Source organism: Xiphophorus hellerii, chromosome 15, assembly GCF_003331165.1.
Source record: "Xiphophorus hellerii strain 12219 chromosome 15, Xiphophorus_hellerii-4.1, whole genome shotgun sequence".
Taxonomy (NCBI): Eukaryota; Metazoa; Chordata; class Actinopteri; order Cyprinodontiformes; family Poeciliidae; genus Xiphophorus; species Xiphophorus hellerii.
Window position 1 is genome coordinate 21,939,982 of NC_045686.1, and position 18,712 is coordinate 21,958,693.

At 40.5% G+C, this 18,712-nt stretch overlaps 1 protein-coding gene across 1 annotated transcript in view; it reads right to left on the bottom strand.

Annotated features, from left to right (window-relative positions):
- Nucleotides 1-18,449, bottom strand: part of emilin1a (elastin microfibril interfacer 1a) — a 34,384-nt gene extending 15,935 nt beyond the window's left edge. Inside the window, exon 1 of the mRNA XM_032585337.1 lies at nt 18,089-18,449. Within this exon, the coding sequence (XP_032441228.1) occupies nt 18,089-18,201 (113 nt within the window). The 5' untranslated portion in view covers nt 18,202-18,449. The remainder of the gene's footprint in view (nt 1-18,088) is intronic.
- Between the last annotated feature and the right edge of the window lie 263 nt (nt 18,450-18,712).

Genomic DNA, 18,712 nt, shown 5'->3' on the forward strand with positions numbered 1-18,712 from the left:
GCCATTGTGTTTTCTATCCAATGCTGACCAGCCCCCACTGAATCTCATACACAGCCTACCATGACATTGTTGTGTTTGGACTGCTATCTTTAAAAAAGAAAAAAAAAAACTCACTCAAGCAAACTCCCAATGTCTTGCCTTCAAGCAAATACCTTCCCCAGCTAAAGCGCATTATGAAAAGGTTTTCCTTCTGTGACAAAACAATAGATCCAACCAGATGAACATAAGGAAATGGTAGAAAGAAGCAAGTATGACTTTTGTCTGTAGAGAACTTTATCCTTGTCTTTCTTTTTGTTCTAAGTTTTGAACTCAACAGACTTAGACAATGTCACAAATTTGCAATAGCTTTCATTGAACTCATTTTCAAAGAACAGCAGTAGTTTGGAAATAAACCTACTAGCCAAAACATTATGACTATCGGCCTAAAAGTGCCAGTCTGTCCTGAGCTGCCAATACCTTGACTGGACAAAATTCCTGAAAATGTGCGGTGGTTTCCGGCATTAATACGTTAGCAGCAGATCCTTCAGCAAAACAGATCCATGGAGGCCTCACCTCACATCAAAAATTAACACCGGATTAATTGATTTATTGCTTATTGCGACAGGCCTACTCCTACCTAGGCCTACTTATTGATGGAATTAACAGTAAAAGTTGTCAACCATCACCCAATCAAGCAGTTGGTTGCCATGGGGACATTGGACACATGCTAGCCATAAAATAACGCTGACTACATTTTGAAGAAATATTTACTTTCTCTGGGACTTCTGCCATCTTCTTCTTTCTATGTAATATGTCATTTAAAGATGCACTAAAAACCGTTGTCTGCTGTCACTTTTCCCACTCTTACATGAAGATGTAGTATGGCTACGAACGACAAGTTAAAATATTTAAGCATCTTTCTGTCCATCGGTAGACAATGCCTCCCATGAAGTGAAGACAGTCAAATAACGTGTTAAACTAACATCAAGCACCCCCTACACCATGCTCCAACCCAAAACATTTCTGAAACACTCCCACATTCTCCAGCCGCCTGCAGGGTACTCCATGTGTCCTCATCCCCCTTCCCTCCCCTGACCTCCAGAGATGCATCTCCCGATAACAGCAGCAGAACCATTTCAAACACAGACGCAGTTCAGTCATTTTCAATACTTCCCAGAATCCCCGTGTTGGTATTTCTATGTTGGTATTATGGATAATTAGTGTCAGTCCGAGCTGCTCTTTTGGATAACAGCTGGCGCATACAAGGACTTTGTTCATCCTGGAAAGTCAATCAGCAGCTTTCACCACAGCGTCTTCTAGTCTGCCAGCGCGTCTCCGTCTGTTTTCTTCTGTCTTTTGCTTTATATCCTCTTTGGATCAGTTGTATTCTGGCTATTTTTCTTTTTACATCGGTCTTACAATTTGTCACGTTACAAAATACAAATTTCAATTTATTTTGATGGCTTTCTGGTAAAAGACCAAATAAAAAAAGAGTTTTATGTTTTTTTTAATTCAGAAAGATTCACCTTCCATCATGACTTCAAACTCAGATGTCATCACAAAAATGGAACGGTATAGATCAAAGCATATATGTGTTTTAGGACGGCCCAGTCAAAGTCCAGACTAAATGAGACTCTGCGGCGAGCCTTAAAATGGCTGTTCAGTTTGTTCCATTTTGTAAAGAACAATAGGTGAAGCTTTCAATCTCTAGATATAAAGACATTTACAGTGTTTCTGCAGGTTTCAACTCAAATTTAAGACCTTTTAAGACCATTATGAATGAAATTTAAGACCTGTATTATAGCAGAAATGTACAGGTAAGATAGATTTTGCCACATTCTTAAAGTTAGTTGAAGACATTGATTACAGCTGATCTTAATCTTTTCCCTATCTGTCATCACAGCTGCATCTGCGGCTCTATTCTCTTGGTTCCATGCTCTGCTGCTTTAATCTCCTCTTTCTCAGCTGTATTTTTCTTGACAGTAGCAACTTTGTTGGAATAAAATACTTCAATAGCTTAACGGCATGTTTAAAATCCACAAAACCTCCAACTGCAGAGTTTATGTTGTATCATCATTTGGGTTGGCTAGAGAAGTGACAGCCAACTGCTGATAAATTTGCATAACAGGGGCTGCTAATATCACTTTGCTATCTAGCAAGGTGATATTAGCAGCTAGTTAGCGTTGAGATGTCTGCACATGACTCAAACTTTTACCTCACAGAAACGTGACGCAAGAAAAGAATCTACCTGAATGTAAAGGATTAAATAGCCCTGCCATGGCAACATTTAAGATGAGTTATTAGCATATTTAAGGCCAACTTCCTTTTTATCTTAAACGAATTTAAGACATTTTAGAGCCATAATTTTAGATACATGAAATGAAGACTTTTAAAGGGTGCGCGGACGCCCTGCATTTAGCTGTAATTTTAGTAAAATTAGGTTCTACAAACGTTTTGTGACAACCTGTGAAAACAATCTAAAAGGTTTTACCCAGCACTGTCTGCGTTTTATTTAATCAGCTCCTGTATTTTCCCCACACCTGTTTCCTTTCAAGCCATTACTGTTTACGATGTGCTTTATCTTTCCTCATGTTTTACTTCTCCCAGTCTGAGAGGGTGGTGGTCCCTTTCTAGGACCACCACCCTCTCCACTCCTTCATACCAGAGCCGGTCTGCCTGACAGCAGAGGTTATCACGTTTTGATCCCCCAGAGCCACACAGCCCACTCCTCATGACCTCTATGTAATGAACATGGGAAAGTGAACATGACTAATTAGCTGTCAGCCAGCCACCTCGCTGCTTTTTATCCTTTTAACCCAGCAGGTACAATGACCTTATTGTTTACATGTTAGTGTATGTGTAAAATAAACATTATTAATGGAACGCTACAGGTGAGTGTCAATGGTTACTGTCAAAACAAGGGTTACTTTAGTTTTTCAGAGCACTGGATGTTAGAAATATAAGCCAAACTGCAATACATTGCTGTTCATAAAGGTATTTCTGTCATGCTATTAGGAACATGAGCAACACAACACATTGATGATGAAATTGTTTCAATGTGAGCAACACTTCTTTTAATCATATGGATCTTCAGGCAATACAATAGTTACACAAAAATCCACATTTTTAAAAGGTATTTTCTATCTTTACTGTTATTTTTTAATATTGACAGCATATATATGAAATAAGGTCTTTTTTTTATTTCTCCAGAATTTATTTACCTGTAACACATCCCCCCAAAAATAATAACAAAGAGTAAAAGTAAATCTGTTTAAAATGAACAGAACAAACACGCTATTCACATAAAGACTCCAAGGTTTCTAAGATGCAAAGTCAACCCAAGGTTCAGGTTATCAAGAGTTTGTCAAATATTTCTACAATAAAAATCTACAACTGTGGAATTTAATATGATTCTTCCACTGTAGTCGTCAGTGCATCCACGACGAACCATCACACCATGGAAACATCGGTTTAGCTCCAGACCAACAGCAGACAAAAAAACAGCTGAGTGCCCAGACGGCTCTGCAACAGGTCCGGAGCCAGACTACGTGACGGAATTGCAATTCTCCTTTCTACTTTTCTGACGGTAGCTTCAGGGGGAACGATCCTTCAGAGCCACATGTGCTTTCCTTTAGGAAAACATTTTTCCAAAGATGCACTTCTCTCCAGTTGGCACCCCAAACTTGCCACAATAGCTTTTCTGTCTTTTCTGTGTGCCGCTGTATTGGAAAAACCTTACATGGGTCTAAATCTAAAAAAATAATAATAATAAGAGGATTTCTTTTTGGAGAATCAAGACCTGTCACATCTTTGAAGTATGCATGTTGCTCTTTTATGCAGACCTGTTCTGAATAATGCTTGTGTATTGGGAATAAAGGTGTGGAATTCGCAGTGTTCTGCTGCACCAGGATCAGGTGTGTTACTTTGACTTTTTTTTTGTGTGTGAAAATCGCTCATTTTTTCCAAAATGTAAAAAAAAAAAAAAATAATTTATTTGTTAATCAAATTGTGCATGAAGGTATTATTGCCCCTTTTAATACTTCCATAGTTTAAGAGACAAGATGGACCTCACAGAACATGGTGGTCTACAGAGGCAGGTACTGACAACGGTGTTTAGGTCACACAGGTTACAGGTCATGATGGCTTCAGGACAGTAGAGCATATGAATTAGACCTGAGGTCACTATTCTGTAAAATACCTCCCTAAATAAAACACTGTTATCCTCTGAATCCCCCTGCTTTTGTTTAAAACACAAGTACATTGAATGGCTTTGTAGAGAAGGCCTTTCCAATGAAAACTGTGCTCATCTGGTACATTCACAGCATATCATATTGCTGCAAGCTGAAAGACACTCAGTTGAGCTCAGACTGCAGTCAGAATCAGCTCCAGCGCAAGTGAATGTCATTTGGCTGAAATAATCTAACACTTATCTAAACAGTTCTAGAAATTTTTTTTTTTTTTTGGACTTGTGGTTTGTTCTGTGATCCAGTATTACATTCTTGCTTTGGTTTTCTGCGGTTTTTAGACATTTAGTTGCTTCTTCTTTGTATAAATCAGAACTGTTCTGGGTAAAACAGTTTTGATTTAAACAAAATCAGAAGAGCTCTAACTCTACCATGCCGCCTGGGTTTGTCCATTTATCCAGCTCTGGTCTCTGTTTATTATTATACAGTGCATGTTGGAGAGCAGATTATCTAACATCACCATCAGGAGCTGAATAAACAGACAGAAGAGAAAACATGACAAAAAAAAATAAAAAACAGTTCAAATGATTCCTCATGTGGTCCAACTGGGTTGTTTTTGTCACGGTGATTCAGTGAAACCTCTGTCCAGTTTACTATCAACACTCGCAGAGTCCCAGATAAAGCTGGCGACTCACACGCCCTTATCTAATCTGATGGAGAGCAGCCACTGCTCTTACACAAACAATCTGTCATTTTTTATTTTGCTTCTGACCAAACAGATCCACGTTACAAACCGGCTCCGTTTTCACAGCTTCCGCACATGCTGTCCGTGTCACACAGCCAGCGAGCTCTTTTTCCATCGTTTCATCCCAGAACTCTGTGAGAGAAGTCTTTGTGTTCGTCAGAGCAGGACCAAGTGAGAGCGTAAAGCGCAATTAAGTGCGAGTGGGCGTTAGAGTTGGGCAGCTCAACTGGCTGGGCGGGCGGTCCACATGAAATGGGCTGAAAGTCCTTCCTGTCACTCTCCATGTTTGAATAAAGGTCACAGGAACCTTTGAAAATGCCAACGGACCCTGGTCCCCTGGCCCCCAAAAACAATACAATAGGTTTGTTTGTGCGTGTTCCTGCACGCACGCTTTCTGCTGCATGGGTGCTGCCTTTAACTGGCCTTTTTCTTGTTTTGCTTCAGTTTGTTTTTTCTTTGCTTCAGTGTGCCATAAATCTATAAAACCTAGAAAATGTCCCTACAGAAAGTTCATTAACTTGACTTCAGAATCTTTCCATCATTTTAAGCCCCACAAACCACATCCGCATACAATGACAATAACAAGAAATCCACATAAACATGGCCGTATAGCTTTAATTTAAAAAAGCCAACAGTCCAAGAAGGCCAAGAGTCCATGAAGGTTCCTCTCTTTAATCATAAGGTTTCTTCCAAGGTGTAATAAAGGAGAGAAAGATGAATAAACAAACACACAAAAATAATTTGTTTCAGTCATTCCTGTGATATATCATACATTTGTTTATATTGTATTGTGTTGTATACTTACAGCTAATGAAAACCCCAAATTCTTGTATCTCAGTATAATACCTTAATTTATGCAGAAATGCTACAGCATGGTGGGCACCTTTTCCCTATTCCACTAATGCTCTCTTAGCAGAGCTAATTTTCTGTTTAGAGCTTTTGCTGACTTGTAAAATGTTTAGCCTGCTTAGCTTCCTCTAAATTAACTTTCCTGAATAAACTCTAAAGTTCTAATATATTTGGCTGTTTTGTAAACTCTTAGTTGAATAAAGTTTGACATCTGTGTTGAAGAATTGGTTATCGACTGTCAAGAACTCGTCCAAGGAGTTGGAGGTGTACATTCATGCTTTTACTTTGAAGTGGGTGAAGACTGTTTCCATTTCCTCTACAGTGGTGAGGTATACGTGGAGCGCAAGAGCGAGAGCGGTGTTAATGCGCTGAGATTTTCCAACATGGCCTAAAAAAAATCGGAGGCACTTTGGTTTAGCTGGTCATCAAATTATGTCGGCGACATTAAGAAGTGCATAGCAGTCGCTGGAGGATTGTTCCTACACGATTAAAACACAAGACAGAAATGAAATGGCGTGAAAGAGGTGCTACACCCGTTTCACCAGAGGAAACCACATGCTGACAGCAACTGATTTTGGTTTGCAAGACAGACTAAACTTTGACTGAAAGTATCCAGGTGTTTTACCAACCCGGGATCTTGTGCCAAGAAGTCATTATAACCCTGTTCCATGATATACAAATTAAGCAACTTCTTAATCATAGAGTTTCAACTTCTTTTGACCTTGTAGCTGTAGTTTTTTAAGAAAACAGTGCAGCTTTAGCTGTCATTATGGGCTCTGGATATGTAACGGCTATAAACTCAGTGATTATATACTGTTATCTTGTAAGAAAGGAAGTAGTTCTTGACTGTTGCATCAGCTAACAGAGAGCTAACTCATAGCATTGGGCTACACAAGACTTTACATTAAATTTGTTGTGTGGATTATTCTACACTGAACTGAATTCTTTACCAAACAGTTTAGTGTCATCAACATAGACTGATGAAAGCATGAGAAGTACAGTTTATGGACTAATCACCAGTTTTTTCTGAAGCTTTGCAAAAATCTCTTTTACCTCTTTCTTGTGAAGTGAAAAACGCTTATGGCATTGTAAAATCTCGTCTCGTCTTGAAATGTAAATGATCCTAAGTAAGCAACCACAATTGGCACGAAACAGAAATATGAGCGGGAAACATGGCAACTCGGACAAGTTGGCCGGTCTTCATTACAGCACGTCCAAACGTCTCGCGGTGAGCCGACCGCTGTTGAGTTTTAATTTTATTTACACAGCCATAACTCAGCGTGAGTGGAAACGTTGCACCTGCCTGGGCATTGCTTTATCCCCCAATAAATTTCGCTTCTTATTAAACGTCAGACGCTTCAGACGCAGGAAGTCGCAGTCTGACATCTCGACCCACACATGCTGGGTCCGTTTCACTCAACAGCATCTCTGCTTGAGCCCTACAGGGAAGAAGGACAGAGGAGTAAAAGAGGAATACTCTGTTGCAAAAGTGACACAGAGAGTATGTGGGAGGAAGAGGGAATCAACAAAAGCCAAAAAAAAAAAGAGGGCTGAGGTTCAATGATTTAACAAAGCAATCTCTTGGCAGTGCCTATTGAGGGAGTTTTCATTAAGCTTTTAAGGAAAGCCCCAGACACAGACCTGGGGAGGAGGGACTATCTCGTCGTTTGAACTGCGACCCACTCAGGTCAGGCACCCCTACCACGCTCTTGTAAAGACATACAAAACCAAAGGTACACATATTGTCACAAACGACAGCGTACACACTTGAGTGAACTCGCTCCTGCCTGAGTGATCACACTCCAAGAGACAAACAGCCAGAGAGGCGAGTGCAGACTTTTCCCTTTGGAGCTGCTCCAAAATCAAGGGACGGGAGGTCTGTGTAAACCCTCTCTCTGATTGTTTAGCCCGGCGGTCAAGAAGATATACACAGAAGGTCTCTGATACAGCTGTTGGGTTCAGTATTACTCCTCAAATATGAAGTGTTGACATGTCAAGAGATTTTTTTTTTTTGGGTGCTTCGCTTTAAGCCATTTATGGAAGCATTTGTTTGAGTCGGGACAAAGCCTTAAAATAACAGCCACCCTAAAAGACCCTCAGCTAGCTAAAACTTTACTATCCTCTCTGAAGCCTGGCTCCTCATGCTGTTCCATTTAGGCTTTAAGAGGAGGTTTATAGTTTCAATTGTTCTGTTGTAGGGTGGGATTTGATAACTGTTGGGAGGCAGTCCAAGCCTCCGCAGCACACTCAAAGTTTATTTAAACATAAAAAAGCTTTTGAATGCCATGAATGCTGGAAGATATGCTAATTAGGTGACAATGGTGGAGCCTGGAATGCATTCCCTTTCCCACAGCACTGCCAAAAGCAAGGAGTTTCTGTACTAAGCTAATTAACAGCGTGTAAAAATCACACATGGATTGTAAGTGTATAAGAAAAGGAAAATCCTGTTATGCTTTTATTTCCTGATTACACATTGGTACCTTTCGATGGAGTGTAACTGTGCGAATGTGTGACAATGCTCTTTGAATTGCAGGAAATAAATAGCTAAGCAATGTACTGTAGCTGTTTCTGAAGACATAAACCATTCAGATGTGAGGCTATATGGACATGGAGAGAGCTGAAGGACCAGAAAGAGTGTAGAGACTTTAAAGGGGTTTTCACACCAGAGCAGTTCAGTCTGCATTCGAGGGACCTGTATTGTTTGGACTGACACAAAAGCTCATCTAAACTCTGGTATGGACCAAGAAGACAAACCCCGGTCTTCCTATACATGTAGGTCTTGGATCACTTGCAAGTGGAATCCGGTTCAGTTCGCTGGAAGTAACTGGGCCATTAAGCAACAAAAAAGAGGTAAACTAAAGTGAGGAAGTGACGTCTCTAATATGCATCTGTGATCAGAAAACTGTTATACTGTTGCTATTGACACTATGCAACTATGTCACTTAATCACACGAGACTAGGAAACTAAGGTTGTTTTTCCAAGTTTTTTATTGTTTATTTTTTGCCAACATAACTGTGGCTTCTACTTGTTCAAGTCGAGCTAGTTTGTTTGTGGAAGTAGCACACATAGTCGGGGCTCATAAGACGGAGGTATTTACAGAAAAGTTGGAAATAACCAGTTTTGAACTCAATCTATAGATCCTCCCTCCTGATATGTTGATCGAATTGTCGACTTTGCCTGAACTCACACCACACAGTTTATTTCACTATGACATTAACAGCATTTCCTCTTACACCAGAGCATACATATAAGTGTACAAAAAAAACCCTAAATGCTAATCTGCTTTTTCTGAACATGAGAGGCAAGATAATGATGGGCCATTTCTCCATGGTTACAAATTATTAGACATGTACCTTCTCTATAATGCAATATTTGATTGAATCTTTCTGAACTTATCAGTGTCCTGAATCACCTCATCACCCTTTTGAGGTTTTCTGCCCACAGCCTGCTGGGAGGAGACCTTGAGTCAGATACAGAACAAACTGGAGGAAGTATATTTCCCTCCTGGACTAGAATCAAGGAAAGTCTTAAAGGGGGATGGATACTTGGAGGGGAACATAAATATCCCCCAATCAAGAAGTAACTGTAGCACTTCACTCAGACTTTTGAATCAACTCTGCTTTGTCTTTAATCCTGTTCGGCTGTGAAAGGCTGCTGTTCACATGGAAGAGCCAGAAGCTTTTCATTTCAAAGGGGAATGTTGCCTTTCTATTTAAAGTGTGACACATTAACTTTAGTGAGAAAAAAAAATGACCAGTGATGTTCAAATGAAAACATAACCAATTACATGTCTATGGCATTGAAAATAGTAAATAGAAGCTTCTTTCTTTTACACGGCCGCTCAACATCTGAGCTAAGATTTGAGGAAGTCTGGTCTGTTCTTGAGCTGCACAATATATTTAACAGAGGTCATAATCACAATATTACATATAACTACTTGAATTTGACAAATTATTACATTTCAGTATCTTGCTCTGCATATAAATTATATATCTGTCATTTGCACAGACTTTTACTCCCCCACTCCTACAGATTGTAGGCTCTTATTTAACTTAAAAGCCTCTTAGAAAGTAGGAGGAAAAATTGTGACGATGGGAAAATAAAAATGAGGAAAATGTGGTTAACTGAAATCAGTATTAAAATAATTATTGCAACAATCAAACCCTTAGAATTGCTGACCAGCTTTTTTTTTGAATGATTCCACAAGGATTTTTGATGACTTGCCTCACGTTGGAAGGCCTCCTTACCTTCACACCTAATCTTTAACGCCATCCAATCAGATTCAAGTCAAAACTATGATTTGGCCGCTCAGAAATTTTAATATATTATGTTTATATAATATCTGTGAAAAAAGACAGATGCTGGTGAAATTAAAAGTTTACTTCAAACCATAGAGAAACTGGAGCTTCCTGTGTCTGACACTAAGACATCAAAGCTTCTCATAATGCTTGAAGGGAGTCACCCTGCTCAGCGCTCTAATAAATTCCAGAATCACCAACCAAGATGAAACGAGAAGGATTTGCTAGTTCATCAGGAACATTGATGTACATTGTGATTGATGTATTGCCTCATGTTTAGGGCGATTGCTCTGATTGGCTCAAAGGTCTTCCTGCCATGGGACTTTCATAGCCCCTTTCAGAAGGCAGTTCCATAACAAACTCCACCTTGATAGACAGTGATTACGTTCAACACACTAGTCAAGCTGCCTACTTTCTGCTGCAATGTGTGCTTAAACAACATGTAGTCCGTGCTAAACAATTTCACCATATTATTGCACCTAATTACTCAATCTAAGACTAACATAATAACAGTCGGTCAACTTCTACTCTTCATTTCTGCGAGGGCCTATTGGTGCCAGGCGACGGTGTGCACTGATAAACACCATGTTGGTATAGCACTTTAGCTTCAGCTTCAGCTAAATAACGTGTTAGTATTAATGTTGATGATTAGTACGTTAGTCTTAGCAGAACTAACTTTTAAGTTAGCAGTGCCCACCAGTGGTGTTGTGTAATATTCTACTTTACATCCTCTGCAGTTTAAAAGACAAACCTTGTTGTCTTCCACCTAAGCAGATTGTAGAGGGCTGCAGTCATTTTCAAAGTGATCTCCACTGTTATAGCCATTGCTGTTGCGATATATTACTTAAAACCGCAAAATTCAACTCCACGGTGGTCCTAAATGAAAACCCCAGAGAGGTGTTTAGGTCTGGACCAACTGGCTGCCAAAACCGTCCACAGAGCCAAAAACCGGAGCTGTGCGCACTCAAAAGCAGACAGAAATCGAGTCCTATTAAAGTAGTGTGTTTACTCTTACTGTTTTATTATCAGTTTATCTAAAGCCTTGCAAGACGTTTTAAATTAAAAGGAAAAAAAAAAGCATAGACCTATTTTCTGTGAGACTATGGTGTACATATTTTTATTATACAAGCAAATTTGGATTTAGAAGTGCAACCGGTTTATCACTTCCGTTCTATTCAGTAACTTATTTCCATTTCACCCAGTGTCCCAGCTTCTGAGGAATTAGCTGTATCATCATTTATTGTTTGGTTCAGATATATATCCTACCGACGTTGTCACTGTAAAGAATCCTATTGTAGTTTATTATTATCCGACAATAAAACACTAGGAATTCACAGAGGGAGGAGAACAAAGAGACTGTAGTTCTTCACATTAGACCCACTGAGATTCATTATTTTGCCCAGGGACAGTTTTTAATGGATGCTAAATTACAGGCAGCTGTTGGCCTCCTGTACCCATACTGGCAAAACTCTGCACTATTTGCAAGCCTGATTCCTGTCTGTGAGTTGCTGTTCCAATTTTAACCACAACTCCTTTTGGCAACACTCTCTTGGTGCCTCTGGTCATGCATGTAAGCAGAAAGAGAAGGAAAAAAAGAGATGGATGGGTTTTTTGGTGCTATATTACATCATACTCTGGTGAGGCCCCCTTATTAGTGAAAAACACTTATCTACAGCCTCTTTAATACGCTTAAAGTTGTGACTTAGAAGTCTACTTATCATCTGTTTCTGAAAGGACAAAAACAGAAAGGGGTGGGCTAAAGCTACCCTGCCACTGTCACCCCTCCGAAACATGAAATGAAGTAGTCACAGAGTAAATTTTGCACCTTGAAGGTGTTATGTGGCGATAACAGACCACATTTGCAACAAAGTGCCCAGAAACACAGAAACCATTGTGGAGTGGCATGTTGCACCAACAATTTCTTTCTATTAAAACACATTAAAACTCACCAGTCACCAAAAAACTTGGTTCACTGTAAAGTGAACCAAGACAGAACAGGCCACTGGACTTCAGCTAACAGTAGTTCCTTCAGTAGCAATGATACAAATAAAGTGAACAAAGTGTTTGAATGTAACATATTATGCTTAGTTGAACTAGTTAGGATAGGTCTATGGGTTCTACAAACATGTTCTTTTTTGCACAAAATCGTCCTTGTATAATGAGATTTTAGTCTGCTCAGTCCTACCCATTTTCAGCTCCTTTCAGCTGTTTTAGGGTCTCTTGTCACTTTAAATCCAAATAAGTTGCTGCTGGCCAAGCTCTCACCCAACTCAATGGTCGCACTTGCATGTGAAAATGGCTGCAGACAGATGGGCAAATATACAACTGTACATCTTTGAAAAGCAGAAGAGAAGACTCCTGCACAACCAACAATAATGCAGCAAGTAGCTTCTGGATGGAAAGTCAACAACAAAACACTTGTCTTTGCCAGCAGCCATTGTGCAGTGCACACAGTGGTAAAACCAGCTGACCAAACATGCTGGGGCTTCACTTGTGTTGCTAGGAAGACTGGTGGTGCGCCACTGCGATTGCTATATGAGGGGCTGGGCTTCGCTGGGGTTGCTAGGTAACGGTGCAGTGCTCATCGATTGTGACTCAACAATTGGAGAGGTTTTTGAAACGGCTCATTTTCCAGTCACCAAAAAATATTAGCTTATTGCCAACCAAAGAGTAGGTGATTTTTTTTTAAGTGCTTGGGCTGTTTTCAGAAGCAGTTGAGACCCAACTGGACATACAAAAATATGCAAAACGTGCATAATACATCCTTACAATAGGAGATATCTGACACTTATTTTGTGTGGAACCAGTTACATCGACTCCGAGGATCCTTTGGTTTCACTTTATTCTTGGAACCAAACATCTTTGCAGGTTATGCAGGTTAGTCTGACTGGTGATTTATGAGGTAGCTTAGAGAGAAGATAATCGTTAGTTAAGCTTTTGTGTTCAGTTTATTCAGGTAACCCTAAAACAGGTATTTTTCTTAAACTCTGACCTTAGCACAGACTCCTGTAGTTCACTATCTGGCCTAGCCGAATGTTGAGTGTGTTTTATTAAGGTGATGATTGACCTTGGATGTCCATGAGGAGAAGGCTCATCATGGACATATGCTACACAGGTAGCGTAGGTCCTGTAGTCTCCAAGTAAGATTAAAGTTCCTACTTTTACACTCACTAGAATAAAGCCAGCCAATGTTAGTTTAAAACTTTGGCAGGCTTTATTCTTTTCTGCCTCAACTTCTTGCTACCATCCAGTGGCGATCAAACACCTTGTTCATCAAATGAGCAAAAATTCCTTCACTTGTCTAGCGAGAACTACGCTGCCCTGTTTGGTGAATTTTCTGGGATGACGGGCTGCACTGAAACTCTGGCAGGAGTTGTGTCGAACCGCTCTGGATCCTCCCGATCCTCTATAAGATCTTGTCTAATAGCCTTTGCCACTTTTGGAATACTTCACACATCTGTCAAAACAGATCAATTGAGTTCAAACAGATGTCAGAGGGGCAAACCGAATTGCCACAGGCCAGTGCATTCTTCCTCCTGATCTGTCACTGTGTGCGTGTGTGTGTGTGTGTGTGTTTGTGTGGAAGGCACAGGCCAGTCAAGCAGACTCCTTCAGAGAGAAGGCATTCAACAGCAACAACAACCCAAACCCCCTCTTCATCTTATCAGCTTGTCTTTTCTCCCGTCATGTCACTGACCCTCTTGCCCCTTTTGTTGCACCTTTCATACCCTCTTGTCATGCCTGCTTGCTTCACTCCAAATACTATTTCTTCCAATTTTCTCTAAACAAAAAAGTTCAGTTTATCCAGTTTGCTGGTCTTATCCAAACACATTGCCTCCGAGTGCCTCCCTCCTTCGCAGCAATCACAAGCTCGGCCTCCTCGTACACCGACAGATTGACCAGAGCTCATCACTCAGGCAGCCAGTGCAACCGCAGAAGCAGCAGCAGCCGCCGACTGAGCCAAACTGAGGAGGAAACCCTAGTCAAAGCTCTGCCGTGAGTGCACAAAGTGCAAACACATGCAGGCAAACAAGCAGAAGATCACCACATGGAGAGAGATGTGTCATTCATTCACACTGACGTTTCCGCTGTGACCTCCGTAACACTCGCACATGCACACCATCCCGTTCGCCACTCATCTGGCTAACCGAAGTATGCTAAATTGTTGATTTACAAGCACACAATCGACACACACACACACACACACACACATGTGCATACAGATTTACGCTCAGGGTGGTGGTGGGCCTCTTCCAAGTATTCTAAAGGTGGAAAATGGTGCACAATAAAAACAGTCATGTCTTGGCGGTAAGCGACTATTCATCACTGTAATCTAAATAATTTTCTTAGCGTTCCATACAGGAGGTCGGATTAGTAGCTGAAACACTGATCCAATGTCTGCTGGGGTTTGTAATTCAGAATATTTCATTTATAGCCCACATAAGGTATAAATTATGTCACAATAAATACGAAGGCAAAAGTAAGGGGTGAAAAAAAATGACACTACTAGATCCATTTCATTACAACCGTCCGTGCAACGTGTTACTCCCCCAACCTCCTCGTCGATATAATCCTCCGACTTAGAGAAATGAATTCCTTCACCACCAGGCTGATGCGGAGGGCCTCAAAAAGAAGTCATGGACCCCCTGAAAACCTTGCACCAAAGACTCTGGAACAGTAAATATTTGTAGTCCTCAGAAGCCTTGTCTATCTCAGGGCTCCAAGAATCTCCCCAGCACCACCCAACACACCCACCCACTCACACAGCGCTCTTACTCAGAGCGCCCACTGAGCAACAGTCCTAATAAGCAATGAGACATTTCCTGTAAAAAAAAAAAAAAAAAGAAGAGAAATGTCAGTGCATGTGTAACTGCAGAGGTCCTTTCACTTTAAAATACATCGGTTCTCTACAAAGGTAAAGCACTTTATTCAACTGATGAAGGAATTTTGTCTTTTGGATTGAACTCATCAATCACAGGTTCACATTTTTTCTGCTAAAATTATCAGACAATGTTGTCTTCCAGAGTTTAAAACCGCAACAAATCGATATGCATTTAGAAGTAGTTTTGGACCACTACAACCAGACATTTCTATGTATTTTCTTAAGTTTTCACACGACAGATATAGATCAACACAACGTAGGGCGCAATTGTGTAGTGGAAGGAAAATCAGACATGTGTTACTTTTTTTTTTAAACAAACGAAAACCCTTAGAAGTGCAACCTGCTTGTTCTATGAAAGCCTGAGAGGTTTGTTAGCGAACAAACATGATGAAGACGAAGGGACACAGCAGTCAGGTCAAAGAGAATGTTGGAAGCAGATAATAAAATTATGTCCCACCGAGCTCACATACACAGAGCATGCTGCTACCGCAAACCTCTGCCAGACGTGACCGTCCACGTAAACTGACAATCAAAGGAAAGGACAGCATTAATGCAGAAGCAGCCAAGAGGCCAGTGGTAACTCTGGAGGAGCTACAGAGTTCCACAAGAAATGTTTGACAGGCCGAAGTTGACCGTTTTCTTTTTTAGATAAAGCCTAAATTAGTACAGTTAGGCCTGTCGCGATAAACGATAAATCGATTAATCGTACGATAAATTTAAGCTATCGACGTCATTTTAATTATCGGCATTATGGTCTCTTCCGGCCTTTTTCTCTTTCAGCTAATGAGACTGAATGAAAAAAGGCTCAACTCCGGTGCCTCCCTTCCTCATTTCCTTAGTGTAAAGCCCAGCGCACACTACACGATCTTAAAGCTGTCGGCCGATTGTCGGCTCATTTTCAAAACCTGACAGATCACACATTAGCCGACAGAAATCCTAGGTAAAACGGTTCGATCGGGTTCCGTCCTGCCATGTGGTGTCCAACAATGGGCACAAAATAATGGCTACAAGTTCAGTTAACTAATTTTAAAACCAGGCATTAATCAATGCATTACTACATGCATTGATTAATGCATGTAGTATTAATCAATGCATTAATACTACATGCAATGCATGTGGCTAGTGTCAGCATAAAGTCCTGACTGAATGAAAATCATTAGAACCTATTTACGTCACGTTAACGAAGAACAGCTGAAAAGTTACCGGGTTCATCAACTGCGGTAGCAATTTCGCTCCAACTCCTCCTCTTGTCATTTCTATATTCTTTGCATGTTGAATAAACATCAATGTTGTTTCCACATATCATCTCCAATGTCCGCTGGACTTCGGGTTGCGCCGTATCAGCTGTTTGGGATTCCCCGACGTAATTTCCCATCAGAAAACACGGAGGAGAATCCGCGCTTTCTGATTGGCTGCCTGTCACATTCAACAGGCGGCGTTAAGATCCCAGTCGGGGAAAAAAACCCTGATTTAGATCGGAGCGGCAACGATGATCTACCGTAACACACCACACAATCTTAGAAAGACCAACGATCTAAGATTGTTGTATGGGGAAAAATAGGAGCAAAAAATCGTGTAGTGTGAACTATTGCATCAGGTAGTCGATGTGCCCATCTTCTCTATTTAAATCTAATTATTACTGAAGGGCAACATAATATACAGAATTCATAATCTGCACTCTTTTGGTTGAATGCAGTATTTATTTCCACTTTGGTTTTATGTTGTTTAGTTTTTTTTCCAAGTAAGTTTTTTGTTAATGGAGACTGAGAATCCATTTTATTTTTGGTTGTTTTGTTTATTTTGTTTATCAGTTCCAGTGTTAAATATTCTTTTGAAAATAAAGTGTATCTATCTTTGGCAGGAAATCGCATGCATTATTACGTCATTTCCATTAAATCAGTGTAAAAAGATCTTCAAACAATATTATCGTTTATCGCAATATTTTTTGAGACAATTAATCGCTCAGCAAAATTTGCTATCGTGACAGGCCTAAGTACAGTCCACAGTTTGTCACAAGCCATGTAAACACATGCTGTTCTGGTCCAATGAAACCAAAACCTTGAGCATGATGCACCGCCTGTGACACATGGTAGTGGAAGCATCATGGTGTCAGGATGATCTGTGGAAATGAATGAAGGCCAATCCTGGATGAAAATCTGTCAGAGGCGACGGAAGACCTGAGACTAAGGCAGAGGTTTATCTTCCAGCGCATCTGTATATGTGGACGGCCCAGTCAAAGTCCAGACTTAAATCCAATTGGAAGCCTGCAGCAGGACTTCAAAAGTACATGGAAGAAGAATGCACAAAAACTTAAGTCTCCACATTATTTGCGCATGTAATAATGTGCAATATTATTACATTGCACATTATGTAATAATGGAAACACCTTGAAATGTATGCAGCTGTGTTCTTTCAGCCAAACGTGGTTCAACTTAGCATTAACTCATAACTCATTATACTGTATGCATGTCAGACTTTTCAAGTTTGTAAAACATAATGTTTTTTGGGATTACTTTAAAATTTATGCAGGGGTTGGCTACATGGACATAGAATTTTATCACAACATTGTGATAATGTTAAAAAAGATTATTAGAAATTACGTTTTACTTCTCTTTTAGGTAACTGCATGATATAATTCATAGCGCCACAAACATAAATGCTGCTCTTGAAAAATATTCCCATTTGAAAGAAGCTTCTCCAGAAGCCACAGACTTAGAGAAGTCGGATTTATATAGAGACTTCATTTAATCATATTTTCTAATTACTGATGCTGGAACAAACAATGGCGAAAATAATAAAAAATAACGTGTTAGTCCGTTTTTTAACATTAACTGGAATTTATTCCAGTTAATGGATAACGATAACGATAAATCAAAAATCTTAACTTGACAATTAGCTTATCAAGATCAATGATAAACGATATGATAATTGCCCGCCCCTATTTATGCACCCATGTCGGTCTATCTGATAAAATTACAATAAAATGCAATCTTCTATTTGGAACGTGAGAAAAAGACAAAAAAGTGTTTTGGGAAAATACTCATAATTGACTAGTTAGTTTAGTTCACAAATGACGTCAACATATGTCGAGGTGTCCAACCATTATTTAATTATTAATTAAACAATGCCGTGTTCCCCACCGGGGCTTACCTGTGTCTGCTTGCAGCTCTCTGACCTGCCTGAACGCTGGAATCGGCGACATATCCAAGACCCGAACCCTCCCGGGTCAACACGAAGGCGAGTAGGTAAAACAAAATCTCCATCGTTCCAAACAAATCACTGTCACGGAAGTGTCCAAAGCGTCTCCAGGTCACGTCAGGTTCGCCCTGGTGTGCGCGAGCCTCAGTAGCGTGCCGACGGAGCGCGGACCGGCAGAACCATGGCTTTAGAGTGAGTGGGTCCGGCTGCTGGCTCCGAACATGTGTGGTTCAGACGGTAAACTGCTGCTGCTGCTGCTGCTGAGGAGAGGAATGAGAAAGTTTCCTGCCAGACTTCCAGCAGCTGAATGGCAGCTCTGGGTCTCTCTCTCTTTCTCTCTCTCTCTCTCTCTCTCTCTCTCTCTCTCTCTCTCTCTCTCTCTCTCTCTCTCTCTCTCTCTCTCTCTCTCTCTCCGTGTGTGACAGCACGCGCCCTCCCTAACCCCATCTACGCGCACACATACGCATCCAATCTGCCTTATTTCCTTTTCTGTTTCACTTTAACATTCAACAGAAACCGCATCACTGGCAGTGAAAATATTTCTGGACCTTCCCGACAAGTAATCTCACATCTACT